The sequence below is a fragment of the Daphnia magna genome, linkage group LG3, assembly GCF_020631705.1.
Source record: "Daphnia magna isolate NIES linkage group LG3, ASM2063170v1.1, whole genome shotgun sequence".
Lineage (NCBI taxonomy): Eukaryota > Metazoa > Arthropoda > Branchiopoda > Diplostraca > Daphniidae > Daphnia > Daphnia magna.
Genome location: NC_059184.1, coordinates 12,087,942 through 12,106,214, shown reverse-complemented (window position 1 = coordinate 12,106,214; position 18,273 = coordinate 12,087,942). Strand labels below are relative to the sequence as shown.

The window sequence follows — 18,273 nt, the reverse complement described above, 5'->3', positions numbered from 1 at the left end:
TGTACTGATTTTGTAGGGAGGATTGGACCAATTGAAACGCGGGGTCAATTGAAACAAAAATCTAGATCTTGGCGTCTGACAAAAATGTTGAAAAATGAGTTAAAGAATAAATAATTTTCTACACCATTATATACTTTTTTGCTGAATTAAATCAGTACTTTGGTCTGGGGGACCAAAAATACACGAAGTGTTTCATTTGAACCCATTCTACCCAATACTAATTTTTCCGTTGCTATCAATCAATTGCCAAAAAATTCAAAAAATAAAAAAATAATTACGAGTTTGTGGATGAAAATTACGAAGAGATTTTCCATTGCTTTTCTAACAAACATATGGTTATATTCAAGCAAAAAAAGTTGAAGTGATTTTGATTTTGATTTCGAAATCGATTTAAATCGCAATTTAAATCATTTTTTTCATGAGTTTGATTTATGATTTATAATAATATATGAGGGCATGGTTGCCCAAATTTAGAAAACAAAAAAACAAAGAAGAAACGAAATCTAAAAAGGAAATTTTGTTTCATAACAGAGATGAAGAGGAGATGGGCAAGACCATAGGTAAAAAAATTTAAAGAATCACAGACGTCATCTAGCGTCTGGGAGAAGCAGTACGTGGATCTTATTGCATGTTTTTATTTTATTTACTAATTTTGTTGATGATTTAATCATTAACTAATTTTAATCCTTTATTTTCTTTATCGTTGATAAAGAACCATGAAATAGTTGACAAATGGCGCCCAAATTACGCTTCTAGGATTACAAAAAAGGGGCTGGGAATGTACAAAAACGTTTTTCCCAATCGTAGGATGGAGCTAATGTTAGCCAAAAACTGCCAAAAAACTGCCCACGTTTTTGTGCATGGAGTTACCCATCTCCCCTTCTTCTCTGTTTCATAATGTAGCTTAACACGGACATACTTTTTCAAAAACGTCATGTGGTATTTTTAACTTAAGTTAAACAGCTAAAATATATACACTACTTTCTGCTTTTTTCTCTCAGTTGATCTGTAGCGATTGCTGAGTTGCGCGATCTCGCAGTTATGCCTCCTGTATCATGGTGTAAAAGGGAGGTGTACCAACTCTTCAGTTAAGAAGGGTATCTCTTGTGAAGCCTCTTTGTGGTACCAGTAGGCATTGTTTGGTTCTCTATAGTAAACGCCATCTCTTGAGCTTGTGAGAAAATGTTACCTTCGGATCAGTCGTCAACGGTTTTCCATTAGTCGTACTGAAAGTTTGAACACATTAATGGCGTCGTTTGGTTGACGCCTTGATAGCGTCTTTCCAAAAATGGTGAATAAATTGTGCTTCAAAAAATTGCTCAGGTTGTAAATGTGCTTAAAGTATACTTAAGCAAATGGAGACTAATACTTTCCTTTTTATGTTTCTCAGTTTGCCGGGCACACTGTCTACCACATGTTCTATCAGAGAGTATTTGAGCATCAAAGGTTGCTTGGTTTGAAATTGGTTCCCAAGTTAAAACTTGCTCACATTTGGCCATCAACCTGGCAGAGAATGACGGTAAGCTTGGCCACACAGCTGTACTCCAAACATACAGTACCCACCAAACTATTAGGTACACCCCCCTTTTTTCAGTGCATTCTTATGGCACTACGTGTCTTAGAAAAAATGCAATAACTCTTGAACCGCTTGGGCTAGATTTTTTTCCTTTTTTTCCCTGAGTAGATCTAATGATGATCTACATTTTTTATAGACATGAAGTCGTCATAGGATTAACCCCCACGGCGCTACGGTATCGTTCACTTTATTAGGTACACCCCGTTTTCCCCCATATGCGCCGTGTTAAATACGGTGTTTTCAAAAATATACAAAAAATACAAAAAATAAAGCTAAAATCTTTTTCTTTGTGCCAAAAGATGCACAATTCTTCACTCTATACTAATCCAAAGTATGATTTACAGTCAAACCAACTAAAAGAACCCTTCTCTATACCCCAAAGTTTACCCCCCTCAACATTTTTACGGCAAAATCAAAACTGGCGATGTCGCCACCAGAGGAACTGCAAGATTCGGGCTGTTGCTGCGCCAATGCGATGAGGGGCACACAAGATATTTTAAAAAATCTGATTATTTTGATTTTCGCATCACATATTGCATATTTCATTGTTTATTTTCTAATGGAACTAAGATTAAAATTGAAACCATATTCTGTAAAAGCTGGCGGCTGGTAGCAACAGCCCGAATCTTGCAGTGCCTCTGGTGGCGACATCGCCAGTTTTGATTTTGCCGTAAAAATGTTGAGGGGGGTAAACTTCGGGGTATAGAGAAGGGTTCTTTTAGTTGGTTTGATTGTAAATCATACTTTGGATTAGTATAGAGTGAAGAATTGTGCATCTTTTGGTACAAAGAAAAAGATTTTAGCTTTATTTTTTGTATTTTTTGTATATTTTTGAAAACGCCGTATTTAACAGGGCGCATATGGGGGAAAACGGGGTGTACCTAATAAAGTGAACGATACCGTAGCGCCGTGGGGGTTAATCCTACGACGATTTCATGTGTATAAAAAATGTAGATCATCATTAGATCTACTCAGGGAAAAAAAGGAAAAAAATCTAGCCCAAGCGGTTCAAGAGTTATTGCATTTTTTCTAAGACACGTAGTGCCATAAGAATGCACTGAAAAAAGGGGGGTGTACCTAATATTTTTGTGGGTACTGTATGGCCATGGCTTTAAAATTTTTAAGAGAAGACAAAAAAACAGCGCATTTATTCAATGGTACCTTATTAAATCTTCCAGATTTCTAAATCTAACTCATTATTTTATTAGGATCGGAAGCTACAGAAAAGCTTACAAAGCTTATTAATGACACATTTGACATTATGAATGGACGACACAAGGGTGAGTCAATTAATGGGAACAACTGGAATAATTTAGTCGAAATGGAGGGAAAGGTAACAAAGGGGAAAAAATCTGTACTCGAAGACATGCTAAAAATAATAGAGTTAACTGAGGAGTGCCATCGCAATCCTGGAAAACGTCCAATAATGGCCGCATTTGCGTCAGATACGACTCTAGATGGCTGGCGCTTGTCTATCCGTAGCACCATTGACTTGACAGAAGAGTTATTGAATCCAAAAAACCCTTTAGAGAAATACGATTTCGTACTGACAGCAAAATGGAACCAAGACGCCTTAGAGGTATATAGCCTATTTGTAAAAAAAAAATGCAAATAATCGTTTAATGAACTATCCTTTTTTGCCTATAGATGACTTTTGGGCGCATACGTTCAGTCGATACACATCCAGGGTTGTTAATATCGCTAAAATAAAGTAAGTTCGATTGCGATAGCAATACTGGTGTTTTTTTTCATTGCCGACTAACGATCGATGAAGTTTCAAAAAAGTATCGGTGCGATAATCGCCGATAGTCGCCGATACTTTTTACAACGTTGCCAAATTGAAAAAAAAATTCAAATATTTTTATTAACATTTTTTTTTCAAAAGCAGAAAAGCTATATTTTTAAGTTTTTATTTTACAAGCTCGACAGAAAAGAATAATTTGATTTTAAAAACACGATAATTTCAAAATGAGTATCACTTAAAAGAGTTCGGGTAGGGGTCAATACACGACCACCAAGAGAAAACAATCTCTCAACAGCAGCGGAAGATGGAATTCCGGCATTATATTTACAAAACAATGTTTTTAAGTTTGGGAAGGAGTTGAGACTTTGTATATCAGATGTCGTTTTTTCATTTAGATACTTTGTTAATTCAATGTTTCCATTAGAGAGTGGCTGCTGATATTCAGCTGCTTGGCGTAGAGATGCGTAAAAGTCATGAGGCTCTGTAGGACTGGTTTCTTTGGTGTTGGTCGGCACGGTTAGATCTTGTAAAAGGACTTCTACTTTAGATACTATTTTTTTCGAAGCTTCAGATCCTTTTCGCTGTTCCCAAGCCAATTAAATTTAAATTGGGGATGTAGCACGGCAGCTAATTGAAAGTGTTCTACATTGAACAAATTACCAAATCTCTTTTCTAATCCAGCCAATAGTGCGTCAACAAGAGTAAGAGCTACTAAAAGTTGGTTAGCACCTTCTAAATGATTACGTTTTAGGGAATTTAACGAGTTTCTAATGACGACGATTGATGGCAAAACATTTCCAGAAGAAACGTTGTGTTCTCCCTGCAATAGATCTAGACCGATAGCAATGGGCTTCATCACCTCAACATATTCCGAAATAAATTGGTAATCCGTAGAATTGAGGGGTGTGACTTTCAATGCTTCGCAAACAGATTTTAAATTTTTCCTTCCGTTCTTACCCTCGGCAATTTTTTTCACGTGACAAATGGCATCATACCACGCATTCCAACGGGTGGCATTTGGAATGACAAATAAAACACCTGGGCGAAAATTACAATTACTGCTTGAAATAAAATTGAATGTTTTTGTCTAGGTACCAAGTAACTCTTTCACTTTTTCACTTTGCTGGTCCGACCTACTTTGTTTATTAAACAAAGACTGGAGCTTTGTTAATGCTGAATCAGATGCTAGCTTGAAAGCAGGAGTTTCTAAAGCCTTTTCTGCGTCTTTGCGAGCAAGCAAGTTCAACAAATGGGCAACACATTTACAATGCCACGGTAACTTGTACCGATCGTCGGCATCATCGTAATCAAGTAACAAAAATTCGAGATCAGTTCCAACCTTTCAAATTAGAAAACATTAAAATTTATGCTTTTATTATATTTTCAAATTAAATACCACAGCGTCATCGTCCTCTTCTTCGTCCGTTTCCAATTGTGTCTCAGTCCCATGAGCACCAAAAAGTCTGAATGCCTTTAAAAAATTCGATCCAGAATCCGTGAGAGTTAGCACAGTAATATCGTCTATTCCAAACTCCATATTGATGGACTCTAAAGTTTTCCCCAGCAGATCATATGTGTGCCGACCAAAGATTCTACGAATGGCTAAACAAACACTGATTCTCTTGAGCTTTTTGGGATCAATCCAATGGCATGTCACACCAACATAAGACTTCCCTCTTGCTGACCAGCAATCAGCTGTAGTGCAGACTGCCTTCAGTGTCATTAAATGGGCAACAAGTTTTTCTTTAGCTTCAAGATATCTAGCTTGTAATCGTTTTGAAAGAGTTTGTCGACACATAACCTTATGTTCTATGAAACAAACAAAAAACGAATCAAATAAAAGAACTTTTTCATAAAATAAATTTTAAATAATACCGGGTGAGACACATCTCATCAGTTTTATGAACGCAGGAGAATCAACATGCTTGAGTGGAAGCAATCCTTCAATGATGTAGTCCAGTACATATCCATCAAACTCTTCTTGAGTATAAAAAGAAATCTTACTTTTCTTCGCAGATTTTGGCTGAAATGCTTCTTCCAGTGTGGCTTGACGACTTTGAATTTCCGCATCCTCAACCTCATCACAATCAGATGCTGGTTTTCTTTTGGTTGGGGTGGTAATGGTATGACTACTTTGCTGACAAGCAGCTTTAAATGATAGAAGCAATCCTGGGTGCACACTTTTCATATGACTAAAAAGGTTTTGTCTGGATTTTTGGTTACAACTATATGTCCATAATGTTCCGTCGGGTTTTTTCTTCGAAGGACAATTTTCACAAATAAAAAGATAATTCCCTGCTTTTCCAGCTGGGCCGTGGTATTTAAAAAAACTTGGATGAACGAAAACACCACTGTAGGATTCGTCCATTTTCAGCTGTCACTTTATGATTCTTAAAAGCAGTCTGCTGAAATAAAAAACTATCGCTATCGCGTCATCGGCGATGAAAACGCGATTATCGATCGATACTCATTTTAAAACCTATCGCGCGATAATCGCTCGAACAAAAAATTTCATTTCCGATGACGATTTCATCGTTCATCGCGGCGATATTAACAACCCTGTACACATCCAACGGCTACAAGTTTTCTACATATTATCAGGATGATGTCATTGTACACACCCGCGAAGATACTATTGCGGAACGCAAATGTAGAAAATGATGACCATTTTAGGGTGCTCGTCGATTTTAAGGAGTGTCTCATTAAAAAATTCCGCGACAATGCTAAGGCTGCTGCTGATTTAAGGGTAGCAATGAAAGATGATTTAATGGAAGAGCTGGGAAAGCGTTACGTGAACGAGTTGCCCTTGTCCAAAGAAGATAGAATCGGTAACTTTCTCATATACGATGTAGCAGGTTACATGGTGAAAACGAGAGAAAACCTTTTCGAGTGTGAGGCATGCAGACAGACCGTAATTACCAAAGAAGCAGATCTACCAAGTGATTTTGACGCAGATGCATACACGAGAGCTCGAACCAAAGGTGGACTGGTGTTTGTCACCCTGTCAATGTACCAAACTTTGTGCGCAATTGAAAAAGTTGTCTCAAACCACTTTAAGTCACTTAATCATATTTATATCACTGATACATTCCAAGAGTGTATAGCAAAAGTTAAATTAACCAATGTACCCCCTTTTTGTGATACTCATCGCCATTGTAATATGGGAACTTTAATAATGGAGTATGTAAAAGTGAGATATTATTTTGAATCTAAACGTTTGAAAGATGTTTTATTGTCCAAAGAACAAACAACAGTCCAGGCGAGTTTCAAACTGGCCAAAAATGCCCATACAAGAAATTTAATACAAAGTAATACTTAAACTATCTTTTAATTTCTTTTTAAATATAGAGTGTGATCATACAGTACTTGAAATATTTTTTTTTCCAAACAAGAAAGATAATAACATTAATTTTGAAATGCCATCTTATTGCCATGGGCCGTAGCGAATGCCGATAGGGATGGATCCACTGTTTTGGACTTAGAATATTTTTCAAGTGGGTTTTTCATTTAGTTCAAGATCGGCCACCAGGCGTCTCTGACGATTGATAACCTTGTACCACGAAGAGGCTTCAGCTGAGATACCCTTCTTAACTGAAGAGTTGGTACACCTCCCTTTTACACCATGCCTGTATGAAGGGTTTCTCAACGGGGCTCGCTCCCTCCGAAAGTAGTGCACCATGCGGAGATCTCATGAAACGCTATCTCTCTAGACCTCCGCTTGGTGTTAGTATTCGAAAACTCTATCTCCCTTGTTAGTTCATTCAGTCCTCTGCTTGGTGCAGCACTTTCAGAGGGAGCGAGATAAAAAAACTGGTTCGTGAAAAGTGACGCCGGAATCCAGGAGTACCATGTATCTATGACAGTGTATCAGACCATGTAATCTATGACTCTGACTCGGGCTTGACCCTGCATAGCGATCGGCCCCGATTAGCTCTAATCGGGTTAACCACCCGCCCCGAAAAAGGTCTGTCGTGCCTGAATTGGGTGCCACTTCATCAACCGGGGCGGTGCGGTGCAAAACTACGAGGTTAACCAAATTGACCCGATGCCATTAAAAAAAATAGCCGATTTTATGGTTCAGAGTGAAATTCGGGGCAGGCGGGTAGAATGAGCTAGAATCGGGGGCTCTTATCGGAACAATCGGGTTAAAAAAATCAATCGAATATGTTTTTGCATAAATTTTTTGATTGCAGCCCATGGTAGCTTTTTGGTGCTTTTTGGCCGATCGGTGAGGTCATTTTGAGTTTCGATGCGGTTCATTCGGGTTTCGGAGAGGCCTTATTTCCTGTCCATGGCCATTTGAGTCAGCTTCCGGGTTTTCTTCGCTCAAACCGATGCAAAGGAAAAATCATATCGGTTTAAGTAATGATATCGGGATTTGAAACCGGTTCCACTACCCGAATGCCCATGAGTGGAAATTCACAATTATAACACTAATTTTAATGAAATTATACCGTTGCTTAATTAAGTAATATTGTCGCGGGTGAAAAGGGAGATTGGTTATCTCTTCGCAGAGATGAGTCACCCGCTCCTTGGACAACGCCGCGATCGTGGTGAAGAAATTATCGGGAGAAGTCCGCTCTAAGAAAGATAGGCTTACTTGAATCAAATAAATGTTCAATGTCGTATTGGGTAGTTAATAAGTATAGGTTTCTTTTATCGGTAGCCATTTCATCTATAAATAACGAAATAATGTGTCCAACACTCTTTACAAAATTATAAACAATTTTGAAAAATTAACATACAACAGTTATATGAAGACAGATTTCACTGATTTATTGTAGCTTTTTCACAGTTCGAAAAGACTTTTGTAACTTATGTCTACTTTGTTTACTTTATGAAAAACAACAAAACTAATAAAAAAAGCATCTGCAAAACAAGGAGGGACAATGGGCGGGAACAGAAAACAACGCCATCTAGAATTTCCATTTTGGCGTGAATATTGGTTGAAGTTCAACTTCAACTATTTTAGTTGAACTAAAGATCAACATCTATTTTGTCGTGAACTAATCAGTTGAGGTTGAACAGAAAAGTTCAACAAAAGGTTGACGCGGAAACGCACCCAAAAACCGTTTTATGGTCAACCAAAAAGTTGAGCAGCTCAACTACAGGTTGACGATAAAACGCACCCTTGCTGGCTGCACGTACATGCCTTCAGCGCCACTGGTGGGAAGAAGCAAAACTAATATTTCTCATGTTTCTCAAAATTTTTTGGCCTCGCTGATGTCTCCCCAATTGCAATGTTCAATTTTCGACTGCACGTCATGCCTTCAGCGCCACTGCGCGGAAAATGTAGCAACTGTCATAAGGGTTTCATAGGTAGGCAGCCAAACACGAAGCATTGCTTTTAAATGAGATGGACGATGCGGAAACCTTGTTTTGAAAAATAAGATTTGATAAAAAACGGAAAGCAATGATTGAATTTTGTGTGAAAATTAGGCCGAAGTAGATTTAAGTGGAAAAAAATTACGTTTAACTCTAAACGAATGATAACATTATGGACACATGAGTGTTTTTGCCTTTGCAATGTCCGGTCGATAGGGTATTTTTCCATAAGATACCGGAGCCTACTATGGTTTAATTTAGTTCTATCGCCTATCAAAATCAACAAAATGAGTTTCAATAGGAATAATAAAAAGTTGACGCCTTCCCACTATGTTTGTTTTGCTTCTATGACTATTGCATTTATTTGCGTGACGGCTCTTATTGTCATGGCCACCGATCCCAGACGGTACCAGAACCCTCCATGTACGATGGATTTACATTTGTCAAATATACCCAGCGCTGTGGCCTCTGGCACAACTAGACCCACTACTGTGGCCTCTAGCACAACTAGACCCACTACTATGGCCTCTGGCACAACTATACCCACTACTGTGGCCTTTGGTACAACTAGACCCACTACTATGGCCTCTGGTACAACTAGACCTAGTACTCTGGCCTCTGGCTCAAATATACCCAGCGCGTCTATTTGCTATTGCTTGATCCAAAGTATAGACACAACTGTGCCTATAGGATGGATCCCTATCCCACCCACTACTGTGGCCTTTGGTACAACTAGACCCACTACTATGGCCTCTGGTACAACTAGACCTAGTACTCTGGCCTCTGGCTCAAATATACCCAGCGCTGTGGCCTCTGGCACAACTAGACCCACTACTGTGGCCTCTAGCACAACTAGACCCACTACTATGGCCTCTGGCACAACTATACCCACTACTGTGGCCTTTGGTACAACTAGACCCACTACTATGGCCTCTGGTACAACTAGACCTAGTACTCTGGCCTCTGGCTCAAATATACCCAGCGCGTCTAATTGCTATTGCTTGATCCAAAGTATAGACACAACTGTGCCTATAGGATGGATCCCTATCCCCCCCCCCCTTTGAGGATGGCCACTGGCCTAGACATCTCGCCTCTTTTCCAGCTCATCCCAACATCGGAAAGCTCATTGTTTTCTTCCGCTCAACCAAACGTCTGCGATAGTATAGCTCATAGGCTACCCTATCTATCGGGGCTAACTAGGCTTTGTTTGTTTTAATAATAATCCTTTTCATCAATTTACCGATTAGGCATGTTTTCATTTCTCGCTGCCTCCATAATTGTTCTAGGCCCTTTGAGCTTCATAGGCCGCCTCTGAGCAAATGTGCAGCTCATTATGTCTTGGGTTGCATCTCTCCTCTCTCTTGCTGGCCAAGGGAGAGTGAGTCAGTTTTACCACCCTCCTTCGCTCCCTAGCTCCATCTCTATACTCAGCATGCCACAGATCGCCCCACTGCAACTGCGCGCGATACCCTCTCTGTCTTGGTGGAGGCTGTATCGGTGGCCGTCGGCTGGCGGCCTCGAAGGTCCAACCAAACCGAGTAGGCTCCAGCAAGCCAAACAGAGATCGTGTACGTTCCGCCCTCTCAGTGTGGTGCAGATAGGCCCAGTTTCCCCCATGTACATATATATATATCTGGTATCCACTCGTGTATGTCACTTTCGCATGTATTCTAGTTGTTGACTACGGAAAATAAACTCCGGACAATACTCCAACCTCGGAGTGCGTCCAGCTATACAAAAAAAAAAAAAAAAAAACCCCCCCTCTAAAAAAAATTAATTAATAAAAAAAAAAAACGAAGCCCAAAGGGGAGGCGGAGTTGTGGTTTAAGGGGAACACTGATAATAAACAAACGTAAGGACAACAAAAAAATTGCATGAATTATTCACATGTCTCGATAACGTTTATTTTTTTTAATTTTATTTTTTGATTTAAATGGAAACCATTTAATTGGAAGTGAAATATCCAGCTAGACGAATATCTAATTCGCTTGAATGGGAAGAATAATTACAAAATAGCTTCAAGTCAAAAGACTTTCTTTTATAGCGGAAAACCTTGGTACAACCTGTATTGAAAGTCAGCACAGCAAGAAAAACTGTTTCTGGAAAAAAAATTTTATAAAATAAAATAAGAATACAAAAAAAATGTGTGGTGCAATTGTCCGGGAGGGATGAAGCAACACAATTTTTATTTTCCAGACAATTTTGCTTTGTAGCTGTCTTCGTCTATATACGTTTAAATAATGGGCACGACGCTCGTGACACGATACGAGGTTAAACGGAAGCCGCAATTCTGTAATGCGGGACCTCCCGGTTGGCTAACTTTCAATGGAACGCAATGATTTTCTTTTTTTTTTTTTTGTCCATCGTGGAATGGCCGTGACGGAAATTGAGTTTATGCCATTGCCATTATATATACTTGTCCGGCACGTAGGCATTCTATATAAAAGCATGTCGACCATTGTTAAGTGTCAAATTTTCAAAGAGTGCCTTCGCAAAATCAAAGCTTTTGGTTTTCTTCGTTTTGCTGTACCGAATTCCAATTTTTCAAGTGTATTCCATAGCCACAAAGTTCATCGTGAGAGGCAAATTCCGGAAAAAATTTATATATTTTTTTTTAATTTTTTTCAAATATGATAGCAAAGCTTACAGTATTATTTTTGAGTATATAAACTACAATGGAATAGCATAACAATTAGCATGATATCAGCGCGAAGTATATAGTGCACAGCATTTAAACACAGAACAATATTTTAGTAAATTAGATTATCTTAGTACATTGAATTCATGTGATTTTCCGTTGAATATTGGTGCTGAGTGTTGGTGTTACAAAACAATTGCTTCATCCGTCACGTTGTGGCGTTGATTACCAATTAATCTTGTGTCTACAAATCTTCAAACTGTTATTATTATTATTATTATAATTATTATTATTATTGTTATTCTGCACGTTTGTCGAATGTTTTTATGTTATCATTTGTGTACAAACGAGTCGTCTAGCCGATGAAGCAACAAGCAGGTCCGTCGCAACAGGCGATATATCCGCCGATCGTGTCAGGTTTCATTCGCCGGATATGCATTCGTGACTCTCTATGGCTTAGAGCTGGAGTGCCTTTCTCTTTTTTACTACCCGCATTTGATACTCTCGCAGCCGTTAGACGTTCAACCCGTCCATGGATGCACGAGGTATTTCGTTATGCACGCTGGGTGTTCAACCGAAGCGACTCGCCACTTTAATGAACCGTCCAAAGCCTTTGCTTGGCAAACAAAAATGATGCGCACGTATTGCTTTGTTTGTGTAACGTGTCTGTAGTTCCAAAGCAGAAAAAAAAATATATACAGTCATGCTTGGAAGTTTCTTTAGCAGGCTAATCGGTCTATATCCTTCTATTTCTTTTTGATGGAGGGGATACTTTGGTGCCTACCGTACCCCTTTATGCTATTCCTATTTCTCTTTCTTTGCAACCCGCGAAAAAGGTGCAACATTAAATGTAGGAAAATTAACTGAAACGTAGAGGAAGAGAAGAATGGAAAGAAAACGAGGGTATGGTAGGCACCATAGTATCCCTTCCGTCCAAACAAAATGAAAGGATATAGACCCATTTGCCTGCTAAAGAAACTTGCAAGCATGACTGTATAATAAAATTGTGCTACGCATCGATCCATTTTTTTTGCCCTATGCCGCATATTAAAGTTCATCGTCAACAAATAGAAAAGGTCACTGACGTCAATGCGCCTATCGACCTACGAATCCGAAGAAGCCCGCAGACGAAAATGATTTGCTGCCATATGAACGGACTGTTGTGTTGAAATCTGGCGCCAGTTATATAGTCGTCTGGCACGACTATAGCCTACGTGACGGTTGCATTGCTGGGTAGGGTCGATGTCAAGTCTATTGGTCATGTCAAATGATTTGATTAAATCGGCCCTAGCCCAATGTTGTTTCTAAACCATTTAGGAACGCAATGCGGATATTCGACTCTAGTCAGCCAAAGTTCGTTTCGTTCTACCCGTTAGGACGAACGGCCGTGTTTTGGGTTTATAATCGCGTATTAACTGACATTGCCCGACATCGCCAATACTTTGACACCAGAAAAATAAAATGAATATAATCAAATCGTTGTTCCTGTTCTAAACGCAGTTTGGGCGGTCTATAATTCACAATACACACCGCATCTTGTGTGGTACCACGTATAGCAGAACACGAGCGTTTTGGCCGAATGGATGATTAATATCGAATTTAAATTCAAGGTTAAAAGATTTTGAGCTATAGACAAACTGCTGAGTTGCCTATATGGAAGTTTTGAATTTTTCCCAGTTTGAATATAAGGAGAACATATGTGTCGATATCTGTAAAAGCGACTTGCACGCTTCACGACCTCCAGTAGCCTAAAACGAAAGTTTAAAATCGTTTAAAGGATATCAAAATGATCATATTTCAAGTTCTAAATGAAATTGAATGAATCGGATAGGAGAGGCGTCTGGTACCACTTCACTACTTTGACAAAGACCCAATAACGTTTCAATTGCGTCCTTTCATTTCAAGTTAGTTTTTGGCCCGATGCAGTTAATACAGACGATTTGTCGAATGAAACACACGAGGGCGGTTGCAGACGCTCACGTCCGGCACAGTTAACTCGCTGGGGCATATCACAGAGATCTTTTTTGTTTGTTTGTTTAAATTCATGTTCAAAAAATCATCGAATTAGAATCAAAGCCTGTTTTAAAATGGGTCTGTTGCAACATTTTGTTTCATAATTGAAGTTAGAAAATAGGCGGATTGCGAAAGCGAAATATATAATGTAGAAAACCTTATACTCTAAGAAGATCAAATTGCTGACTAACCTCCATATACAAGGCCGTCCTCGCACAGCTCGAAGCTCATCTGACCACCTTCACATCTAATATAAGCGTCGCATTGCCCGCTAGCAAAGTCCACCATAGTATAGGGACGCCGGCTCATTTCGCACTTGTTACTAGCACCGCTTGTTTCATCGGAGGGGTCCCTTAGTGTAAGAGATGCTCCGTCTAGAGAATGTAAATTATAATAAGACGACCAAAACAATGAAATTTCAACATGTCCGCCCCCCTAACCCTTAATTTAGCACAATCAACCAGAAGGCAAACAACACTATTAACACATGATTCTTCTTTTTCCCTCTCAGTCGACTGTTGTGCGTGCAGCATTGCACTAGCCCATGCTCAAACATGAATTTAAGAAAAAAAATGCGATACAATAAAATAAAAATGACTTACAAATGGAAGACAAGACAGCGTGAAAAACGACCAAGGTAAATGAAGATGGCATGGTGATGAATCTCGGTCGATGCTACGTGATCAACTGATCTATCCTGATCGATGTTCCATTCCGTTTTATAGTAATAACTAATGCCACTGTCCTTTTACGCACCCTCTACTGATATCTTTGCTGCACAAGGCCGAAATGCATTTAATCCCTAGCAGGCTCAAGGTTTTCTTTTTGTTATTTACTCATTTTAATTATTATTATTATTATTTTTTTGCCAAACACGTACGATATAACACTGTCAGTCCATAAAAGCGCGGTCAGCGAAAACTATTGAATATCTTCGCCCGTCTTAGTCATTAAGCCAAAATGATCCTTCAGCCTCACTGGAGCATTATTGCCTGTATAGGGGAGCATGATCAAGTATAGGCTTAATATTTAAGCCTTTTCTAGTGGCCTTTGATATTCCCTCGGAGAATTCTGATATATTCCATATAAAACTGCATGCGCAAATAATATTTCATTCTTGGTAGACGATACATTTTGACAGGGATCGTCTGAGCGAGTTATCTTAACATTTAACCTTATATTTTGATTTTCGAGCTAGGACGTTAGGGATTGCTTGGCCAAGTCATAAGATTTTTACGAACTCCCCTTTGCAATTCTTAGGTTACCCCTTCTTCTTAGATTCCCACAGGATAACGTCGAACTATTGACAGAATAATAATGACGAACATAACCTTGAGCAATATAAAGCCTGCGAATAACAACCCAGTCGATTAATTTTGGTTTGATTTAATGATCTATCGTTCCAGTACGTGGCACAATATTTCGTTTCTTGCGCTCATAACGAGCTCAAACTGGCTTGTTTATCGAGCGAGTTTTGTTTTCTTTTACGGTTTGACGTTTTGTGCGGTGGCCAGGGCACGTGACACTCGCGTGATTTAATGCGTGAATGATAAATAAACGGTCACGCAGCCATGCATAAGCACCACACTGTTAGCCTCGTTCGCGGTTTGTATAAGAAACGGCTATCGTGTCGAAAAATTTGTTTGGTCGCCACGTCACTGCGGGATGCACACGAAAAAACAAAACAAAACAAAAAGACTGACACCTAGTGTCCCATGAAGTAGTCGATGTTCGAGGAAATGCGTCATTCGGGATTTGGGTTTCGATCTTATCTCAACTTGAATATACACTCAAACCAGACTGCAAGGCAAGTTCGAAAAAGTACAACGTACGACGGACGTAAAAAAGGAAATCTTAAAAGTAAAAATAGCCTCTACAAGGTATGAATAAACAAACGAAAGAAGGTGGCCAATGCTGCCCAAATATAGAATCCTCCGCTATTTATACAAAGGAGAAGCCTATAATTAAAGGTGCCTTGTTTAGAAAACTAAAAATATTCACGTAGCAGAATCGGATTTTGGATTAAATGGTCGATCCGTCTAGACAAGAACGGATCGTTTTTGGGAACACGAGCTTGTCAATTTTATAGGGACGTAAATCACATTTATGGCCTCCAATATTTAAGCGATCAATTGGTGTCTCGCTGAAGCCGATTAAAGCGGTAATTTGACTGCTGTGACTGCGCACAAACATATCAGTTTCGCGTGCATCGATGGTTTTTATCGATTTCTTCAGAACCATCAAATCAATAAATCAAAGATCGGAATTGGGCAGCAAATGTTTTGAATTAGAGCGCTTCCACGTCCGCTGGTATAAAATACAAACCAAAGAGTCGTTTACTCGTTACGAGGGATCAATTACGAAGGTTTCTCCAATTGCTCCTTCCCCACTCCGCCTCAAAATCGGCGCGAGACACAACAAATTAATGATACCCACGTCACGGCCGATAGTATTTATGCTGAATGCGATTCTTTTGTTGATGTTACTCGCTTACTCTACTGGACTTATCGACACAGCACGTTCAGGTCGTGTCCTTCATTGATAATTTGCTACCAGGACGGTTCCAGTCGAATTCATATTGGCGGAATGTCGCCCTCAAGTCTGATCCTGAGGGCGTCTTGAACGGTTGTGTCGAGAAAAACAAGAACAAAAAAAAATCAAAATCAAACTGAGTAAGCAAAAGAAAAAATGTTGAAAAAAACTTAATAAATCAAAATAAAGAATAAATAAATGCCTGGCCAACTGCAGACTCGCCACGTTAAAAGACCTTTGAACGAGACGTAAACACTCGCGATGCCTCCTTCCCTTCTCTAATCGCCCAAGAGTTCAACAACATAAGCGATCTATTTTTGTCTGCGTACCCGGCCAAAATCGAAATCCTCAACATCAAATACCCTTGACCGAGTGGTCGCCTGGACGGAAGTGTCTGTCTCGACTGGCTGCGCACCAGCATTCCACACAATTACGTCAGGCGTGGCAGGCGTGTAATTATGATTTATTTTTCAATTTCATTACATCGCCACATCAATTCAAGACATCGTTTTCCATACCAGATTATACAGCATACTACGCTTGATTATTCGTAGTGAAAAATCACGTACAGGCGATTCAACTACTATATGCCGTTAGAAGAATTGCTTATCGACCGTGCGTACAAGCGTTCCATACTCCGTCGAACGTGATTTGCGTCAGACCTTTCAACAGCGCACGAAAGTTCTCTCTTTCTCTTTGCAATGAATGGAAGTTTGTTTTTTTAAAATCCATACCTGCGTCACAAGTACTGAAACCAATTTCGAACGTGATCTTTTCTCAACGCGCAACCTACCGTAAAATATGTGCGAAAGAAATTTGTTTTATAGATACTCTACTGCTCGCAGCCGTGTGGCCGTTAAATCGTAACGAATCGAAAGCAAGTAGCAGATGCTGAGAAATGATGAATGACACACTTATGCGCAGACTTGCCTGCCAAGACGTTCAACCAAAAAAAACATGAGGGCATTGCCTGATGTTTCACGTGAATGAAGGTTAACCCGCTGTATCGCAAGAGATCCCATTTTCTCTACGGTACTCATTTGCGCTTTTTATCGAGGTGCTTTTCAAGACTCGCATTTTAAAAATAGGGTTTGATAGCATGCTGCTGAATGAGCTACTTAGAACGATTAGGACATTCGCATAATCCAGTTTAACGTGTTTACGGTAAAATTTTCTTACACATCTTCTAATTCCTATATTAAAACAAATGCAATCGTATTTGCATTGCCTCTATATTTACAGTGCCCTCAGATATTCAAACATATATATTTATGCCAACGGTCTTATTTAAAAATCAATCCGTCAGCTCGCGGTGAAATGGAGTTCAATTCCCCGTGAAATTTTTTTTCATTCGCTTTTTGTCGTAGTGGTTAAAACGGCGGTTCAAGGGAAGCAGCGAATAGTTTATTTTCTAACACGGGAGACGTGAGAAATTAACTAAGAAATACGAATTACTTATCGACAACCTTTTTCATCGAAATAAAATAAATACAGCCTTAAACGTAGTTCACATTTGAAAAAAAAAAAAAACTGTGAAAAGTAATAGATGCCGAGAAACTTGTCAAGAATAATTTTGGATCTTAAGCTAGATCTTTGAAAACTTAGCCTTTATTGTGGATATACTAATGAAAATCCTGAGTTGAACGACTTGTTGGGGGTCCCAAAGTTTCGCAATCTTTCATATTCGCTCGATCTTTTGGTAGTATCTCTAAGGAGGTCAAATGCATTGAGTGAAGTATATACTATACGATTGGTGGAGTATGGATCAAAGTTCTTGAGGCGCGCTCTCAGAAAAGAAGGCCGAGGATATCCTGCTTTATGTTAAAAAGAAAAAGTTGCGGCAATCCAGTTAATTCGTGTCGTAGATGGAACAAATATTTCCATCGAATAACACTTGTAAGATTTCGGACGCCGTGCATTTATGATTCTGACGCGCAATACAGCACGTTAAAGAGCTGACACTGCCATTACAGTACAAATGCGTTCAGTATGTGTACACACATTTTACTTTGATGTAAACGATGAGTCATTTTTCATTACTGATGTGCAAGTGACGGAGTGTGGCTAACACTACTTTCACTTGTGAGCGATTGTCCTCACCGCGAGGCATAAAGCAGTTGCTGTACTTTTACTTTCTGGTGACACATCACTATGCACAAGGCGGTGACTTGTTCTGACAAACTTCACGTGGACGGCTCCGGTTCGTTAAACTGTGCGTCGACGTAAAAACATTGACACCCTATCAACTTTCATTTCCAGTTAACTAATAATTTATTCTATTTCAAAAATCTAAAAATTTTGCGAAAATCATTTAAACTAATATCTCTATTGACAGATAATACGATGCAAGTTCAAATATTTACTGGGATGTGAAATCGCTAAAATGTAATTCGTTGCCGAGGCAAAGGTTTTGTGGCTCAGTGGAGCTGTTAACATTCTACCACA

At 39.3% G+C, this 18,273-nt stretch overlaps 3 protein-coding genes across 7 annotated transcripts; 1 reads left to right on the top strand and 2 right to left on the bottom strand.

Annotated features, from left to right (window-relative positions):
- Window positions 1–1,096: 1,096 nt before the first annotated feature.
- LOC123470331 lies at window positions 1,097–6,640 on the top strand. Of its 4 annotated transcripts, XM_045170516.1 has the most exons (6): window positions 1,097–1,323; window positions 1,391–1,519; window positions 2,785–2,856; window positions 3,022–3,155; window positions 3,224–3,257; window positions 5,888–6,640. In XM_045170516.1, exons 3-6 carry the CDS (start codon window positions 2,838–2,840, stop codon window positions 6,637–6,639), a joined length of 939 nt encoding a protein of 312 aa, XP_045026451.1. In that variant the 5' UTR covers window positions 1,097–1,323; window positions 1,391–1,519; window positions 2,785–2,837; the 3' UTR covers window position 6,640. The 4 variants fall into 4 exon arrangements, with proteins under 4 accessions (XP_045026451.1, XP_045026448.1, XP_045026447.1 ...); XM_045170513.1 differs by having other exon boundaries at window positions 1,104–1,323; window positions 2,785–3,155; XM_045170514.1 differs by lacking the exons at window positions 1,097–1,323; window positions 1,391–1,519 and adding an exon at window positions 2,681–2,733.
- On the bottom strand, window positions 3,471–5,886 carry LOC123470330. Its single transcript, XM_045170511.1, has 4 exons — window positions 5,196–5,886; window positions 4,717–5,129; window positions 4,416–4,659; window positions 3,471–4,358 (listed from the first exon to the last, which is right to left on the bottom strand). Exons 1-4 carry the CDS (start codon window positions 5,686–5,688, stop codon window positions 3,871–3,873), a joined length of 1,638 nt encoding a protein of 545 aa, XP_045026446.1. The 5' UTR covers window positions 5,689–5,886; the 3' UTR covers window positions 3,471–3,870.
- Window positions 6,641–12,749: 6,109 nt separating the features above from the next.
- LOC123470549 lies at window positions 12,750–14,953 on the bottom strand. Of its 2 annotated transcripts, none has more exons than XM_045170881.1 (3): window positions 13,899–14,953; window positions 13,488–13,670; window positions 12,750–13,302 (listed from the first exon to the last, which is right to left on the bottom strand). In XM_045170881.1, the coding sequence occupies exons 1-3, from the start codon at window positions 13,948–13,950 to the stop codon at window positions 13,184–13,186; spliced, it is 354 nt and encodes a 117-aa protein (XP_045026816.1). In that variant the 5' UTR covers window positions 13,951–14,953; the 3' UTR covers window positions 12,750–13,183. The 2 variants fall into 2 exon arrangements, with proteins under 2 accessions (XP_045026816.1, XP_045026817.1); XM_045170882.1 differs by having other exon boundaries at window positions 12,750–13,031; window positions 13,899–14,949.
- Between the last annotated feature and the right edge of the window lie 3,320 nt (window positions 14,954–18,273).